The sequence below is a fragment of the Trachemys scripta genome, chromosome 1 (assembly GCF_013100865.1).
Source record: "Trachemys scripta elegans isolate TJP31775 chromosome 1, CAS_Tse_1.0, whole genome shotgun sequence".
In the NCBI taxonomy this organism is placed as follows: domain Eukaryota; kingdom Metazoa; phylum Chordata; order Testudines; family Emydidae; genus Trachemys; species Trachemys scripta.
Genome location: NC_048298.1, coordinates 39,865,269 through 39,883,484, shown reverse-complemented (window position 1 = coordinate 39,883,484; position 18,216 = coordinate 39,865,269). Strand labels below are relative to the sequence as shown.

Genomic DNA, 18,216 nt, shown 5'->3' with positions numbered 1-18,216 from the left:
AAGCCTGGGATGTGACAGACCCAGGTTCAAGTCCCTGCTTTGTCTGATTCCAAGTGATCTTAGATGAAAAAACTCTGTTCTCAATCAGGCAGAACAGGGACATGAACCTGGGTCTCCCACATCCCAGGCCAGTGCCATAATCACCAGGTTACGGGGAATCTCCCTCTCCACTAGGCAAAAATGTTGTAAGTTGCATCTCAGTAAGATGCATCTATGCATCTATGCATCTCAGTGACGTTTCAGCTTTGATAAAGTTTCTTTTAGTTGAAAATATTCCAACCAGCTATAGTTCCAGTACTTATACAGTAGCAAAAAGAATAGCAAGACATTAGTAAGGCTGGCATGCATGGGATCAATATAAAATGAACTTCTATGAAGGTCTGAAAAATACACCTAAATATAACAAGTCTAGCTGTAGGTTCCCACTCCGTTATCCATGTATATCACTGCCCAGACAACATGATTAGCTTGGATTCTTCAGTATCAGAATAAAAACTACAAAGATTCAATAAGAGAAATAAGCAAACTTCATTTAACAGTTCACATCAACACATTTAAATATTTTTGTGGGCCAATATAAAAGGGGCAATGGACCTAATATATCTGGACTGTCCAGGAGAGGGTTGAACAGTGCTAAACACACTATTGGGGGAAAATTCAGGACAGGGAGTGTGTTGGGGTCACCCTGCATGTGGTAACCCAGGCTGGTGGAAGTCAGAATGTGACTGCAGCTTTGCTAACAGGCTGCAGCTATACACAATCACTCAGGGTATTATCTGTATGCTGTTTGGCTGTTTCTGAGCAGCCCCGGTGGGAGCTACAACAGCAAAGCATTGTTAGGCATCCTAGGTTGCAGGGCAGGGGTGACACGGCCTCTCACTTGTCTGGACTGCATCCTGAAATATCACGTGATCGTGTAATTGAAGACTGTATCATAATACATACTCACAAGATGGCCAAATTAAGGTTACATGGGCAATCTCAATCTCAATTCTGGTATTTCCTAACTTTTTGAGTGATGGACTTTGTAACCTCAACATTATTTTAATATAGTTTAGTGTGTGTAACATAAGGTCAAAAGGGGAGTACAATATGTAGGATGTTGATATAACACAACATTTTGAGACCGTGTGCTTCCACTGTTAGGGAGAAAGCTAAACTTCCTTCCCTCCACGGTGTTCCCTCCACGTAGTAAAAGGCACAGGTATATCGGTAGTAACTGGTGCAGTAGAAGGCACAGGTATATCTGTAGTAATTCATTAAGTATTAGCTTAAGTCACAAAATTACAAGACGTATTAACAGAAATATAATTATGTGAAACATAATCTTTCAATCCTGTTATCAAGATGCTTGCAATTTTCATTTCCTGAAACATTGAGCAAATCAAGTGATTCTGTATCTAGACTAATCCCAATTGAACACTTTTTTCCCATTACATTATTAGCTGTGACTCACAGGACCTTGTCAACACCTGTTTTAATTATTATAGTGGTGCAGTAGCACCACTATAATTAAGGTTATGTCATGACTTTGGTCTAAAGAGCGACCTTCTAAGGCCTCTTAAATTGGCATGCTTACTCAGATTCCTTTGAAATGTGGTGTGCTTTAGAAGGGTGAAGAATTGGCTTTGACTCAATTTGGGGTCATTTAAGTCAGAGATTGTGGAGATGTAAATGCCCCAAAACAGCCATTTTTCAAAAAGTTTCTACATTTTGTGTCTTTATTTATTTTTGGCTCAGAGCTACAGATAAAACTATTGATGTAATGTAGGTCTCAGTCTGTTGAATTTTACCCAAGGTGGTGCATGATACTCACTAAATCTTTGGGAGACCCAAACTGAGAACAGTATTTAAGAATATGTACATTTTTACAGTGCACATGTGCCAGTAAATAAAAACAGCTAGCGGCTTTCCATTGCCGCCATTTTATAGAGGACCATGGCTAGCTAGTTAACTTTAGAGCAGCCTCCAGATTGATCTAACGTGCCCCAGAGTTGGGGTGATGTTCAAGGTAACTAGCTCAAATAATTCTAATAGTTTGAAGAGGCATGATTTTCATTTACACAATCCATGGTGGCTTATTCCTAACATATTCTGTTCACATATGAATTCTATAGCTATCTTTAATGATTTTAGTTTACCTAGTGCTCAAATAAGATTTGCTGTTCTGGAATTCCCAGGATTACTTCTAACTTTCTTAAGATAGGCACCCTATTGGTAGTTTTTATTAATTATTTATTATTATAGTATTATTATTATAGTTTTTGAAATCAATTTAGACTTGGTTCATAAACTAGTGAACTTCTTTGTCCCGCATCGGGCTTTCACAATATGAATGAAGTTATCCCCACATTGCCGATGCTTCTCCCCTCAAAAAACCAAAAGTATTAAACAACGTACCTTTATTCTATGAAATCGAACAATATCTCCAATTTTGTAGATTTTTGGAAGGGCATCTAGATTTCCATTAAAAAGTGTGCACGTTAATTTCACATTTGATTGGTCCACAATTGTTACAACTGAACAATAATCTGTAAAATATAAAAAATAAGGTATAATAGGACTTAACATTTTAGTATCCATATATTCATATATGGATTAACACATAAATCAAGGGAGTAATGCTAACATAAATAAGAAAATCCGTCCCATCATATGCTACGTAAACTGTCAGAATAGCTGAAAACCAGTATGGTAGCTTGCGCAAAGAGCTCTGAGTCAGAAACTCCCACGTTCTATTCTTTGTTCTGTCATGGGCCCACTATAGGGTTTGTGGAATGTTACATCTTCACAAGTCTTGGTTTCCTCATCTGTAAAATGGGGAAAATAGCTATTAATCTCACAGAGCTGTGAGAATGATAGTGTTTCCACTGTACTTTAAGAGAAAGAGCTGTGGAAGTTTTAAGAGTAAATTAAAACATTAATTACCACCCCACATGCAGACATAAGAAAAAAGGTTGCAGGCACATATCCGTAGTTTGAAAGTTTATTGCATTTCAAGTTGTTGTTTTATATAGTTTTGGGAGGCAGGCGTTAGAGACCCAGGAAATGGCATTGCAATTCCACAACAAGCCACAAGGTCAAACTCCAAAGACTATATGGCCTTTATTCTGCCTCACTAGAACTGTAACAGTGTATTATGTATGTTACAGACTTCCCTAAACAGAAATGTAAAAATATGTGCTCAGTTGAACATCTGTAAGTGAAAAATCTGTAAGGAAGTAATGATGAAATTGTTGTCTTGATTTAAGGTGTTAGATGCCTAACTTGCTTGGTTGCTTTTGAAAATACCACTAGGATATCAGTAATTTTTAAATAGGTAATAAGCAGAGAAATTGCCTCATAGTCTATTTCTATGTTGATATATGACTTAGCCAGGCATTATGTATGCAAAACTTGGTTTTGAAAATGGCTTTAATAATGTAAAGCAAGACCCTTAAGAAAAGCATATAATTATATGCAATGCATGAACTAAAAATACACAATGCTTCCATTTTTGAAGTACTGACTCCTGAAAAGGGGGAAGTGAACATTGGCTTTGAATGTGAAGGTTGCGGTCCCTAAGTGCACAGGACTAGAATGTACAAAACTAGCATTCTTAGGAGTGAAGAAACTGAATTCTTACATTTTAAAATTGTATTTCTACACACCAGTACATAAAAGTGGGCCTACTTGCCCATTAGTGATTTTTTCCCCCAGCCCTCCTTTCATTAGTTACTTTGAAAACTAGTTGCCATTTATACCATTTACAGTGGGGCTGAAAAGGTTTGCTGGAGAAGTGCACTGAAACATTTTATGCTTTCAGACTTGAAGGCACCAAGAGTTTTTGGGTTAATTCGTGCTGCTAAGTATTGTGCAAAGTAAGGCCATGTCTACGCTTGGAGTGCTTTACTGTTATAAATGTAATGGTATACCGTACCGGCAAAGCAGTCTTCGCTGGATACAGCTTATGCCTGTAAAACTATGCTTTTACTGGTGTAACTTATTATACACCCCTTTCCCTGCAATAGTGTGAGACAAGCTATGGCGGTAAAAGCACAGTTTTGCTGATATAACTGTATCTACACTAGGGGCTTTTGTGAGCACAGCTATGTTGGTCACAAATTATACCTCATCACATCCCTGACTGACATAGCTATGCCTGCAGAGTCTGTAGTATAGTCATGACCAAAGCAAAAGGTAAAAATCAGCAGTGCTGAATTGCCTGAGATGCAGAAATCCAATCTAATTTTTACTCAAGTTTTTCCTTTTGCAAAATCTCACTTTCAAATACAATGTAAATGTTATTATATTGGTAAAGTGCTAACTTGAGGAGTAAAAAGTTCAGATTTACAGGCTGGAAACAGAAATCTTTCCCCTTTTGCCTACATCTCAATACCTTTGGTATGGTCTCCTCTCAGAAACCACACTAAAGGGGAAGGGTTAACTCCGCCCACTCAGTTTTATTTTGTGTACTGGCAGTAACCATATCTAGACTCCTGAGCTCAATCAGAAATGGTTGTAGTACTTAAGATGTCAAGATTTATATAATCCCCTTGAAGCCCCTACTCAGAAGTTAAGAAACACTGCTTAAGCCATCAGAAAGTTGTCTAGGTTATTTAATTGCGATTAATCACGCTGTTGAATAATAACAGAATATCATTTATTTAAATATTTTGGATGTTTTCTACATTTTCAAATATATTGATTTCAATTACAACACAATACAAAGTGTACAATGCTCACTTTATTTTTGCTTACAAATATTTGCCCTGTAAAAAAAAAAAAAGAAATAGTATTTTTCAATTCACCTAATCTCTTTATCATGAAAGTTGAACTTACAAATGTAGAATTATGTACAAAAAAACCTGCATTCAAAAATAAAACAATGTAAAACTTTAGAAGTCCAATCAGTCCTACTTCTTGTTCAGCCAGTCTCTCAGACAGAAAGTTTCTTTACGTTTGCAGGAGATAATACTGCCCGCTTCTTATTTACAATGTCACCTGAAAGTGAGAACTGGCATTTCTATTGACACTGTTGTAGCCAGCATCGCAAGATATTTATGTGCCACATGTGCTAAAGATTCATATGCCCCTTGATGCTTCAACCACCATTCCAGAGGATATGCGTCCATGCTGTGACGGGTTCTGCTCGATAACAATCCAAAGCAGTGTGGACCAACATGTTCATTTTCATCATCTGAGTCAGATGCCACCAGCAGAAGGTTGATTTTCTTTTTTGGTGGTTCGGGTTCTGTAGTTTCCGCATCGGAGTGTTGCTCTTTTAGGACTTCTGAAAGCATGCTCCACACCTCATCCCTCTCAGATTTTGGAAGGTACTTCAGATTCTTAAATCTTGGTCGAGTGCTGTAGCTAGCTTTAGAAAATTCACATTGGTATCTTCTTTGCATTTTGTCAAATTTTCATTGAAAGAGTTCTTAAAATGAACAATATGTGCTGGGTCATCCTCCGAGACTGCTATAACATGAAATATATGTCAGAATGCAGGTAAAACAGACCAGGAGACATACAATTCTCCCCCAAGTTTAGTCACAAATTTAATTAACGCATTATTTTTTTAACAAGCGTCATCAGCATGGAAGCATGTCCTCTGGAACAATGGCCAAAGCATGAAGAGACATGAGCCTTTAGTGCATCTGGCACATAAATATATTGCGACACCTGCTACAATAGTGCTATGCGAATGCCTGTTCTCATTTTCAGGTGACACTGAAATTAAGAAGTGGGCAACACTATCTCCCATAAATGTAAACAAACTTGTTTCTCTTAGTGATTGGTTGAAGAAAACGTAGGACTGAGTGGACTTATAGGCTCTAAAGATTTACATTGTTTTGTTGTTGAGTACAGTTATGTAAAAAACAACAACCTACATTTGTAAGTTGCACTTTCATGATAAAGAGATTGCACTACAGTACTTGTATGAAGTGAATTGAAAAATACTATTTATCATTTTACAGTGCAAATATCTGTAATAAGAATATAAAGTGAGCACTGTACACTTTATATTCTGTGTTGTAATTGAAATTGATTCATTTGAAAATGAAGAAAAGCATACAAAATATTTAATAAATTTAAATTGGTATTCTATTAACAGTGCAATTATTTTTTTAATCGCAATTAAATTTTGAGTTAATCGTGATTAATCGACAGACCTAATACATACATACATACACACACACACACACACACACACACACACACACTTTCTTTTCCAAATAAAACAAATATACCAAAATACAAGATTAATCATAATACATAAAGTAAAGAGGGTTAGGATAAAGGGAAGTGAAATGACATATATATGTTCAGGGACTACATTAATCATCGACCTCTAAAAAAATCAATCCAAATTGCTTTGAATTTTTCAGGTATTCCCTTTCTGCAGAATGCCAGTCATTTGTTAGTTGCCAGGTCAGCCATATCACTGAGCCAGGCATCAATGTTTGATGGGGACTGACTTTTCCATTTTTGTTTTAGCAACCAAACCATACACATTAGAATGACTCCACCTTATTACCAGGAAACTTCCACGTATCAGGAATATATCCAAGAACAAAACTTAAGGGGGAGGGCTCCAATTTAGCATCCAAAAAAATCAAATTAGTCATTTGACCTACCTCAGACCAGAAATTCTTGATAGAGGGCACTCCCAAAAATATGAGGTAATGCAGCACCGATGGAGTTTCACTTCCAACAGCAGTCAGCAGTTACGAGGCCCATTACAATTAAATTATGTGGGGAGCAGTATATTCAAAAAAGTGTCTTTTGGTGAATAAGCCATAGTCTCAAGTCTTCAGTTGCTTTTTTAACATTAGATACAATTGTATTACATTACAGAGATAGTTGCGTATCCAAGTCTCTATTCCAAGCAACTCTCAAATTATCTTTCTTTGGCAGAGTTTTTTGCACCAGAAAATCATTAAAGGCTGAGTAAATCCAGGAAGTGTCCTCCAAAATAATAAAATGTTATGGAGGTTCTGGAGCTTCCAATGCATCTGGTCTAATAATTTGCTCTGATATTATTGCCACTTCAAAAGATTCTAAAGAACACTTCACTGTATTTTTTTTTAGATGCCGAAAAAGCCTTTGACCGCATAGCATGGGACAATCTTTTTGAAGTATTAGCAAAATTTCGATTTGGTAGCCAATTTGTTGCTTAGATTAAGTTTAGATACGCTAATCTGACTTCCAGCGTAGTTACCAACAATATTATTTTTGCCCATTTGCATTACAGAGAGGAATAAGGCAGGCCTGCCCTTTTTCTCCTCTTCTCTTTGATTTAGCTTTAAAATCTTCATATATACTGGCACTAGAAAAGGTTCAGAGAAGGACAACTAAAATGATTAGGAGTTTGGAGAGGGTCCCATATGAGGAGAGATTAAAGAGGCTAGGACTTTTCAGCTTGGAAAAGAGGAAACTAAGTGGGGATATGATAGAGGTATATAAAATTATGAGTGATGTGGAGAAAGTAGATAAGGAAAAGTTATTTACTTATTCCCATAATACAAGAACTAGGGGTCACCAAATGAAATTAATAGGCAGCAGGTTTAAAACAAATAAAAGGAAGTTCTTCTTCACACAGTGCACAGTCAACTTGTGGAACTCCTTACCTGAGGAGGTTGTGAAGGGTAGGACTATAACAGCGTTTAAAAGAGAACTGGATAAATTCATGGAGGTTAAGTCCATTAATGGCTATTAGCCACGATGGGTAAGGAATGGTGTCCCTAGCCTCTGTTTGTCAGAGGGTGGAGATGGATGGCAGGAGAGAGATCACTTGATCATTCCCTGTTAGGTTCATTGGCCACTGTCGGTAGACAGGATACTGGGCTAGATGGACCTTTGGTCTGACCCAGTACGGCCGTTCTTATGTTAATTTATGTTCAGACATTGATATCCAAGCAAATCAACATATTCATGGTATCAGGGGAGGCCAAATAGAGCACCAAATAATGCTCTTTGTGGATGATGCAGAGACAGTGCACTAAAAAGTTAACTTGGGCATCTTTACTGATTTCCTCTTCAGCTAAACATAGTATTAATAAACTGCTGAAATTGTTTATTAATATCTGTTGTGTTGTATATAATTTGTAGGTATTATAACAAATACACTTCTACCTCGATGTAACGCTGTCCTCGGGAGCCAAAAAAATCTTACCACGTTATAGGTGAAACCGCGTTATATCGAACTTGCTTTGATCCACCAGAGTGCGCAGCCTCACCCCCCCCAGAGCACTGCTTTACCGCATTATATCCGAATTCGTGTTATATTGGGTCGCGTTATATCGGGGTAGAGGTGTAGCAGCTATTTATTTCTATTAGCCTTTAGCTTAAGTCTTGCCATCTCTCTCACCAAATTTTCAATAGTTTTGCTTGAAACAGAATAAAGGAAACTCGACCTTTTGGGAGAGATGTTTGTCTGATTTCATATCTTAGATTGACGAGGGTTCTTAGTTTCTTTGGGGAAGAGACAGAAGTCTACACCCAAGGTCTTGATTTCCTTCATAAGGGCATCGATTTTATGTTCTCTCCATTTCTTTTTAAAGGTGACATATGAGATATGGCCTCTGATGAAGGCTTTAAAGGAATCCCAAAATATGACAGTGATGAAGCAGAGAGGGGAATCGTTTAAAAATATAATAAAATAAAATAAGAAGAGTTAACAAATGATGTATCAAACAAAAGAGAAGTATTTAATCTCCACATCTTAGTTGGGGGTGCATACCATAGGGGCCTAAAAGGCTCACCTAGCATGGTACCAATGCCACAATCTGTGATAGAATTTATTTAGTCTTGTAACACTAAGAAATAGTCAAATCTTGAATATGTTGAAAGAGCTGCAGAAAGAAAACAAAAACTACAGTGTCTGACTTTAAGATTCCCCTTATCTCCACCCATCTTGTAAGCCTAAATAAGCCACGTATGTATGAAGTAGCTCATAAGTATTAGCGTTTCTATGCAGAGATGGAGATGATTTATCAAGGACTGGGTCTAGAGTTTTGTTAAAGTCTCCAGCTATCATCGTTGGCTATCCCTCGATACGAGGATGATGTCTGCAGGGAGAAAAGTCATTGATGAGACTTAAGATGGCTGAGGAGTCCAATCCGTGCTCTATAGGTTTTTCCACATGTGTCAGGTGTTGGCTTGGAGAGTGCACAACTGCTGACTGGGAGGCTGTACACTTTTCTTCCTCCTCTACCGTTTCTCAGCTTCTTGAGCAAGGTGATTCTCTTCAGAATGGGTTGAGGCTTGATGTATGATGCAATGCCATTGAAGTCTATTGTCAGCCAGCTCTTCCCAATTCATGGGGCCAATGCCAATTCGTAAGATATACTTCAGGGTGTCCTGGTAGCTTTTCCTCTGTCCCTCATGGGTCCTCTTACCATGACTAAATTGAGAAAAGAGGACTTGCTTCAGAAGATGACCATCAGCCATCTGCACACATTGACAAGCCCAGTGAAGCTGATGTTTTATAATCTTCACCTCAACACTGGTGGTGTTAGCTGCAGTAAGAACGCTGGCATTGGTGCAGTAATTTTACCATCTGATATGACAACACTGTTGGTACCACTTCAGACACTTAAGATGGCTTTGGTATGTCACCCATGTCATGTCCTCATAAAAAATAATGGGATTGACTACTGCATTATAGACCAGGATCTTCGTTTCCATCCACAGATTTCTGTCACTAAAGACATGATGAAGCAACTTTCCAAAGGACGTGCTGGCACAACGGATCCTATATTTGATCTCCACATCAAAATTGGCTGTCTGGGACAGGTGGCTATTAAGGTAACGGAAATGCTCAACATTTTCCAGGAGTTCACCACTGATGACAATTGGTGAGAGAATGGGGGCCGCTTGTGCTGGGACAAGCTGGTGAAACACCTTAGTTTTCCCAATATCGAGGGAAAGTTCCAGGCTATGATAGGTGCCCAAGACAAGATCTAGGGTGGATTGCAAGATAGCCTCGGTGTGCGGAAGGATAGCACAGTCAGCATACTGAAGGTAGGTAATAACAGTCCTGGTGACAGTTTTAGAATGAAGATGCTGCAGGTTTAAGAGCTGGCCATCCATGCGATACTCAATCCCAATTCCAGAAGAAAGGCGATCATGAATAAGAATCAAGATCACGGCAAGATAGATGGTAAAAAGGTTTTGGGCAATAGCACAGTCCTGCTTAAAACCAGTACGCATGGTGAATGGGTCTGTCTCCATTTCATTACAGAGGATGGTGGTAGTCATCCCATCATGAAGGAGCCTGTGAACTCAATGAACTTCAATGAACACCTGAATCTAAACAGCACCTTCCATAATGCTTCACAATTGATGGAATCAAAGGCTTTAGACAGGTCAATAAATTCCATAAACAATGGCTGGTACTGTTCTCTACAATTCTCTTGGAGCTGTCGTGCAACAAAAATCACATCGGTGGTACCCTGAGATGGTCTGAAAACACATTAGGATTTCAGAAGGATGTCTTTGGCAAGAGGGAGGAGATGGTTCAAAAGGATGAAAGCATATAACAACTCCAGCTATAACAACAGGCTGATGGCCCATGTCATTTACACTCAGAAAAATTATTTAAAAAATTGGTATCACACTGATTTGGCCTGCAAAGTTGATTATCAATTGCCACTTTCAGCCTTGAGGACAGTAAATCTGCCTTCATTGTCAAACCCTGCGCTTAAAATATTAACATTCAGTTTTTTTTATGTCTTAGTATAGCAACACCTTTCGCTTTAGAATTAAAGTAACTAGATATTGAGAGGCCTACCCAATCTCTATTCAGTTTAGAAGCCTCAAGTTCTGTCAGGTATGTCTCCTAGAGAATAGGAATGTCAACATTCTTTATTTTTTAAGCACCGGGTATATATATTTTTCTTTTAATAGGGTTATTAAAGCCCTTTATATTCCAGGAGACACATTTAATTATCAGAGCCATCTTATTAATACATAATGGATAACATAAACGCTTTGTGAATAATTGAGAAATTGCAAATTTTCCTGAGCAGCATACAGTTCTTGCATATCTAAGCACCAAAAGTTATCATCCAGATATAGGGTGTCACGTCCTGGTATATATTCTACAGAAGTGGGAAGGGAATTCTCAGCATGGAAGGGAAAGAGGAGAGGGGCAGAAAGACTAATTAAATACATGAAAAAACAAAACAGAAAAGATAGTGGAGAGAGAAATACACAGTAGCACCACACAATCAAAAAGAAGAATCTATTTAAGCAATCCAAAAAACCACACTTGACATTCAGGAGGCATATCGCTGGATCCGTTGAAACTTGGAGACCCTCTCAGCCCCTGGGACCCCAAACATCACCTATTACCAATAAAATTGTGAGGACGCACCATCTAATGAAGCAATGATTTTAAAAATATAATTACTAATCAAATGATTAAGTATTGAAGCTCCTTTCCCAACAGGAAGTAAATTGATAACCCGTTAACCGCAATGAGAGAGAAAATAAAAAGAAAAGGAACCAACGTGCCAATATCAATATCAGCTAGTCCCTATCCACTTGTTTAGACGAGCCATATCAGATCTCAGAGAGCAAAACCAATTCCATATGGTCAGATCACTCCAAAGACATCTCCTTTTAGAAGGGAGGAGGTGGCAGATTTGTGAGGAATTCTTCTGCCTCTTGAGGGGAACTGAATGATACTATCTCGTCACCATTCTTAGTATGGAGTGTTGCCAGGTATTTAATAAGATACTTCAAGTCCATCTTCCTGGGCAATTGTTTTGCTTGGTTAACAGCTGCCCTCCTTGCAACCACATCACGGGCATAATCTTGAAAGAGCAGTATTTTAATTTCTGGTTCTTGACGTAACAGCTCCTTCTCCGCTCCCAACCCATCTGGATTTCTGCAATATAAGCTCCTTAGTGGTAAGGTGATTTCATGAACTTCATCAATGTTCTAGGCCAACATCCTGGAACTGGCTTGGGGCCCACTCTATAGCAAAACAAAAATCTACAAGCAGATTCAGACAAAATCTTAGCAGTTTAGAGATAAATTCAAAAGATTTACCTTTCTCTATTCACACAGGGACACCCAATTCTAATGTTACATCATCTCGATCAGGGTGTCTCAAACTTCATTACACCACGACCTCCTTCTGACAACAAAAATTACTTTATTGACTCCAGGAGTGGGAACTGAAGCCTGAGCCCACCCGAGCCCACTGTCTTGGGCAGGGGGCTAAAGCCGAAGCTTGAGCCTCACTGCCCTGGGACAAAGCTGAAGCCCGAGGCCTTCAGCCCCAGGCACGCAGGGCTGATGCCCTTGGGCTTTGGCCTTGGACGGTGGGACTTGGGCCCCAGGTGGTGGGGCTCGAACTTTGGCCCCGGGCTCCAGCAAGTCTAAGCCAGCCCCGGCGACCCCATTAAAATGGGCTCACAACCCACTTTGGGGTCCCGACCCACATTTGGAGAATCACTGATTTAGATCAATTAGCTTGGTCTTACTAGTTTTGATATTATTACAGTTCTTCATAAACTGTAACTTGGTTCCCTTTGAGATCATCTTCCACTTCAGAAATTCTGTGTTCAGCTTCATCCATCTGTCTGGATAGAGCTTGTAGTATACTCTGAATCTCAGTCATGGTGATCTGTAGAATGTAGACTATAGATTTAATGTCAACAGTGTCTGCAGCCACCTGTTGTAGTATAGCCATCAGTTGCATTCCCATCAGGCTCAGGCACCATTTTGTTTGTCAGGGTGGGGATCTCCTCTGTTTTTTCAGTGCTTTCAGAGTCAGAGAGAAGATGCAGAGCTATAGAGTATCTTGGGGGTTTCAGTAGCCGAGCACAATATTTCTTAGGGTTGGATGGTAAATTTTAGGGGACAATGTTTGGGGATTTCCCATGGCCTGCATCAGAGTTCAAGCAACCTACATCCAACTCGGTTGCAACCCTGGTGTCCCAAGTTGTTTAGGTTCTTCAGAAAGTAGTGTATACACAGAATGTTCCAGATATCAATTCATATCTCAAGAAGCTAAATTATGAAAGCAATGAATAATCTAGTTTAAGAATTATACTTCCAATTGCTACTAGAACAAACAGTAAGAACAGAACACATACACCAGAAACATGAAAATGCTAAGCATCTGCCTTGTTTGAGTGACAACACGAATGTCCTCAGGTTCTGTAATGACTACGTGAAATAGCAGGAAAGTTTAAAAACACAGCTCAGGGATTTAACTAATTACTATTACAGAGATCTTTTTAAGTCGGGCAAACAACATTTAATGTCACTGCTAGAAATATGACCACCACCTATTTTAGAGCAATGTTAGCTTCAGTCATACTTCATATGGCAACCAAGAAACTACACAGGCCATGTCAGTTTAATCAAATTATAATAGTCAGTGCCACAAACCAGTCAGCAATGAGAAAGGCAAAGTTATCATTTTGTCTAATATCACAGCAGCACCTACATCCTGTGGAATAATATAAAAATATCCTATACTAATTCCAACAACAGTACAAAAATTAATGTAAACAATTTATAGCAAAAACATTTGCTATTATGGCTCAGGTCTGGGTGTATTTTCCCCAATAGAATAATTTACTTTAGCAGTAAGCAATTAGTGAAACACACATTTCTCCCCTTGGTTAATGTCACTATGAGCCCCTGAAAAGGCAAGAAGCATGCAAAACCTTACTGACTCAGTTTTAATTCTTTTCTGTTCAGTTCCTTAGGTCACCTCTCATAACTTGGTTTTAGAGCTAATCTTCAGTAAACATTTTATAAAGCAACAGAAGCACAAATAAACTGCTTAGAGGAATCAGAGACTCCATCAATCCACTATGACATCTTCATCATATTAAGACTGTGAAGATCTAGAAGGAAACAAAAAGGATGTCACGTTCCAGAATTAGATGAAGATGGCACATGGGTCACAGAAGCATGAAGAGCATTAATCAGACTCTTTAGATTTATTCTTCTGATGAATATGTACATATGACCGTTTTGGATCCATTTAAAAAGATCTTTCTTTTACAAAACCCTAAATGACTAGGGGGAGATGAGAGAAGCGCTGACAGAAGAGATCCCATAGGCAATTTAAAGAGTCAAAACCCCACATCTTCCTATTTCTAATACAAATATAAATAATTGGTACAACAACATTTCTATAAACATAACTGATTTTTCAATATTCTGGCACAGATAATACAATTCTCAATTCTAACATACTAGATGTCTTCATAACTGGTTCTACATCATTACTGAAGATTCTTCTGCCTATTCCTATCAGAAAGAATTGGTATACTAGACCAGATCACAGGTCCATCCAGTCAACTATCCTATCTCTAAATGGGACAGAGGAAGGAGAAGGAAACCGCACAGATTAGTGGTTGGCCTTTAGTAGGAATATTTATATTCCTAAAATGTTTATTTAGCCTGACTAATGTACCTGTGGATGTTCTCATCTTACATTTTTGATACCTTCTTGGCCTCAATTATATCTTGATGGAATGAGTGCTACACATTAACTCATTTATTAGCATAAATGAGTTGTATTCAAAATGACATTCAAAATCCATAGTTTTATCCTGCTTGTGACGTTAACAGCAGGAAAGTTTGATAAAATTTGAAGTTATCCATCATAAAAATATTGTATCATATCTCACTTACTATTACATTTCAAAGGGATATTTGTGTGGTACTGTGAATATACAGGCCATTCTAGCCAGCTACATACATTCAGCCTCCTGTTAGGTGGAGCCAACCATAATATAGCAGACTGCAGTCAAAGGGGGCTATGTGTCAAGGACAAAAGGAAATCTCCAACTCTTATTAAAGCAGCCATGGGATTTTTGTGCTAAGATTTCTCAGTCACCTAAAGAAATTGTGAACTAAGCATCCAAATCTCTAGGCAGCTTTGAAAATCTCAGTGCTAATGTTCTCACAGAGCAGACAGATCCTCAGGTTTGTCATGTTTCATCTAAAATACCCATACACAATTAATTGCACGGAATTCCATTTACCTGCCAAATTTATCTTACCAAGATTTGAAATTGTAGTTCCCAGAAGTATTTCCCTAGAGTGCAATTCTCTCAATATTTCAAATACAAGAATTAGACCACCAGATTCTCCCACCTTAGGGTAAGGATCCAGGTACAAAAATATGTCATCCTCCTCTCCCCGCCATGATTTCTTGTGCATCTAGCATAGTCTTAACGACACTAATTTTCTTACTGCTCGAAGTAACATAAAATATAGTATTGTCCAAGCCACAATCATGATTTAGAATTCATACTATTCATTCTAGACTCTTGTTTTAAGTGATTAATAACTTCCCTTCCTAAATATGACCTTTGGTAGTGTCACTTCCATAGTAATTCTAATTAAAAATTAAGCTCTTCAAGAATGCAGTCCGGGTTTCCATTAACTAAAGTCTTATCCTGTAAATCCTTTTTGAAGTACATAAATGGGAAGCCACCAATCCAACTGAAATGTGAAAGTTGTTTTCTGTTGCTCGTGAATAGCATAATATTTGTGATTGAGTTTGCTCATTTTCACAAGTATTAAAAAGAGCCAAACTAAATTGTATTGCTGAATTTTATTTATTTGCTACTGCTGTTACAGGAAACATAAATGTCACTGCACAAGCAATTTTGTTTTAATCCAGCAAAGTCACTGTAGTATAAGACAGCCAATTTTGACTATTTTTTCCAATGAAAAGAAACTCAATTTGTAAGATTACCAATCCAGAACTTAAAAAAAAAATATTAATGAAGCTCAATAATTAAATATTAATGAAGCTCAATAATTCCTTTAGCAGACATGACAGATTCCTTTACCAGATTCATAGCCACCATTAGGAAAAAAAACCCCAACATTATAAAGTCAGTATTTTTCACCTGGCTGGCTAAATCAAATATGCAAAAATTTGGTTTGAAAAATATGATAGAACATCAACACAGTTCACTAGATTTGCCAATAGAGTAGAAAGTTTTCACATCGTTAGCAATATTTTACATAACTAGATATAAATCAAACTACAACAGATGAAAAATTAAACTCAATGTTAGACATTAAAGGCAATCTTGAGCAATTCACCTAATTTCCTTGGTATGAATAAGTGCAAATTGCCTGGGAGTTTTATTGTAAAAGAAAAACTGCTAGTATAACTAAGTTAAGTCTTTAATGAATAAGTCATGAATATATAAATTTATATAATGTGCTAAAATACTTACACAGAATTCTTTCCTTTACTTGCACAATATGCGTTTTTAAGATCAACAGTATTTAAATTAGGAACTGAATTACACCTCTACCCTGATATAACGCGGTCCTCGGGAGACAAAAAATCTCACTGTGTTATAGGTGAGACTGCATTATATCAAACTTGCTTTGGCCCTCCCTGTTCCTTGTTCCCTGACCGCCCCCTCTAGAGACCCTCGTCCCTAATCATCCCCAGGACCCCACCCCCTACCCAACCCTCCTGCTCCCTGTCCCCTGACTGCTCCGACTCCTATCCACACCCCCCACCCCTGACAGGCACTCACCAGCAGCGGCGGGAAGCAGAGCAGCCCGGACCCAGCCTTCTTTACTCCGCCACCTCCCAGTCGCGGCGCTCCGCTTCCCGCCGCCGGTGAGTGCGGGGAAGTTGGGGAAAGGACGCCCTCCGCACTCACCTGCAGCGCTAAGCAGAGTGATGCAGCCCCAGCCTGCTCCACTTCCTTGCCCCGGCCCCAGCCGTGTCACTAGGGGGAAGGGGAAGGGGAGGGGGAGGGGGAGCTGGGGAAAGGTCCTGCAGAGTGGAGCTGGCTAGGGCCAGGCTGCTCCGCTTCCTGCCGCCGGTGAGTACGGGAAGGTTGGGGAAAGGACGCCCTCCGCACTCACCTGCAGCGGGAAGCGGAGTGACGCAGCCCCAGCCTGCTCCACTCTGCCAGCTCCCAGCCACGCGCTCTGCTTCCCGCTGCAGGTGAGTGCGGGGAGGTTGGGGGAAAGGACGGTCCCCCATACTCACCTGCGGCGGGAAGCGGTGAGTTTTAAGCGGCTGGGAGGTGGCAGAGTGGAGCAGGCTGGGGCCAGGCTGCTCAACTTTCGCTGCTGCCGGTGAGTGCGGGGGGGAATCCCGTCCCCCAAGGCCCCTCCCCCGAGCGACATGGCTGGGGCCAGGATGAGGGAAGCAGAGCGGGCTGCTCCCAGCCCCCCGCTAATCACCAGGGCCCACTCTGGGACTGCGGGACCCCTAAAAGTGCCCCCCCCAGCTATTGTCTCCTAGACCCTGGGGGGGAGCCCCTGACCGCCCCCGAGACCCTCTGCCCCTTATCCAACCTCTCGGCCCCGGCCTGGCCGAGCAGCGTGTCAGAGCTTTACCGCCTTGTATGCGAACCCGCCTTATATCGGGTCGCGTTATATTGGGGTAGAGGTGTATGTGCTGTTTACAAAATAAATTCAAGTAATTATTGTCATCAGTGGCTAGTAGAACATTTCTAATCAAATTATTGGTATAGTTGCTCCTAAACCAGGTGCATTAAGAAGTCATTAGTTACCAGGCAGCCAACAGCAATTTTCAGTGAACCCTACAATTTTACGATGGTTTTCCTAGCTGTATAATACTTAGGACCCTACCAAATTCATGGCCATGAAAAATGCGTCACAGACTCTGAAATCTGGTCTCCCCCCGTTAAATCTTGTCTTCTGTGTGCTTTTACCGTATACTATACAGATTTCATGGGGGGAGACCTGCATTTCTCTAATTGGGTGTCCTGACCCAAAAAGGAGTTTTTTGGGGGGGGGTCACAATGTTCTTTTTTGAGAGAGGGTCATGGTATTGCCACCCTTACTTGTGCGCGGCCTTCAGAGCCGGGCGGCCGGAGCGTGGCAGCTATTGGCCAAGCACCCAGCTCTGAAGGCAGCATCCCGCCAGCAACAGCGCAGAAGTAAAGGTAGCAGTACCGCAACACCCCTTCAATAACCTTGCAAACCCCCTCCCCGCAAAACTCCTTTTTGGGTCAGGACCCCTACATCTACAACACCATGAAATTTCAAATTTAAATAGCTAAAATCATGAAACTTACGATTTTTAAATTGACCAAAATGGACTGTGAATTTGGTAGGGCCCTAATAATACTGTATAATTGCATTTCTAATGAGGTCTAATTTGAAGCCTGTAAACAGCAGGTAAGGAAATTATTTTCCAGTAACTGAAGTTATCTTAAGGTGCTATCTTCAGGGGAATAATACTGA

The 18,216-nt window shown here is 39.7% G+C and overlaps 1 protein-coding gene across 4 annotated transcripts in view; it reads right to left on the bottom strand.

Moving 5' to 3' along the window:
* Positions 1 to 18,216, bottom strand: part of POT1 (protection of telomeres 1) — a 156,476-nt gene that overhangs the window by 62,646 nt on the left and 75,614 nt on the right. For 3 of the 4 annotated variants that reach the window (XM_034767918.1, XM_034767927.1, XM_034767935.1), the window contains one exon: positions 2,401 to 2,531. In XM_034767918.1, coding sequence (XP_034623809.1) covers positions 2,401 to 2,531 — 131 coding nt within the window. Of the gene's footprint in view, positions 1 to 2,400; positions 2,532 to 13,679; positions 13,696 to 18,216 lie in introns of those variants that run through there. The other variant, XM_034767945.1, reaches the window with a different exon arrangement.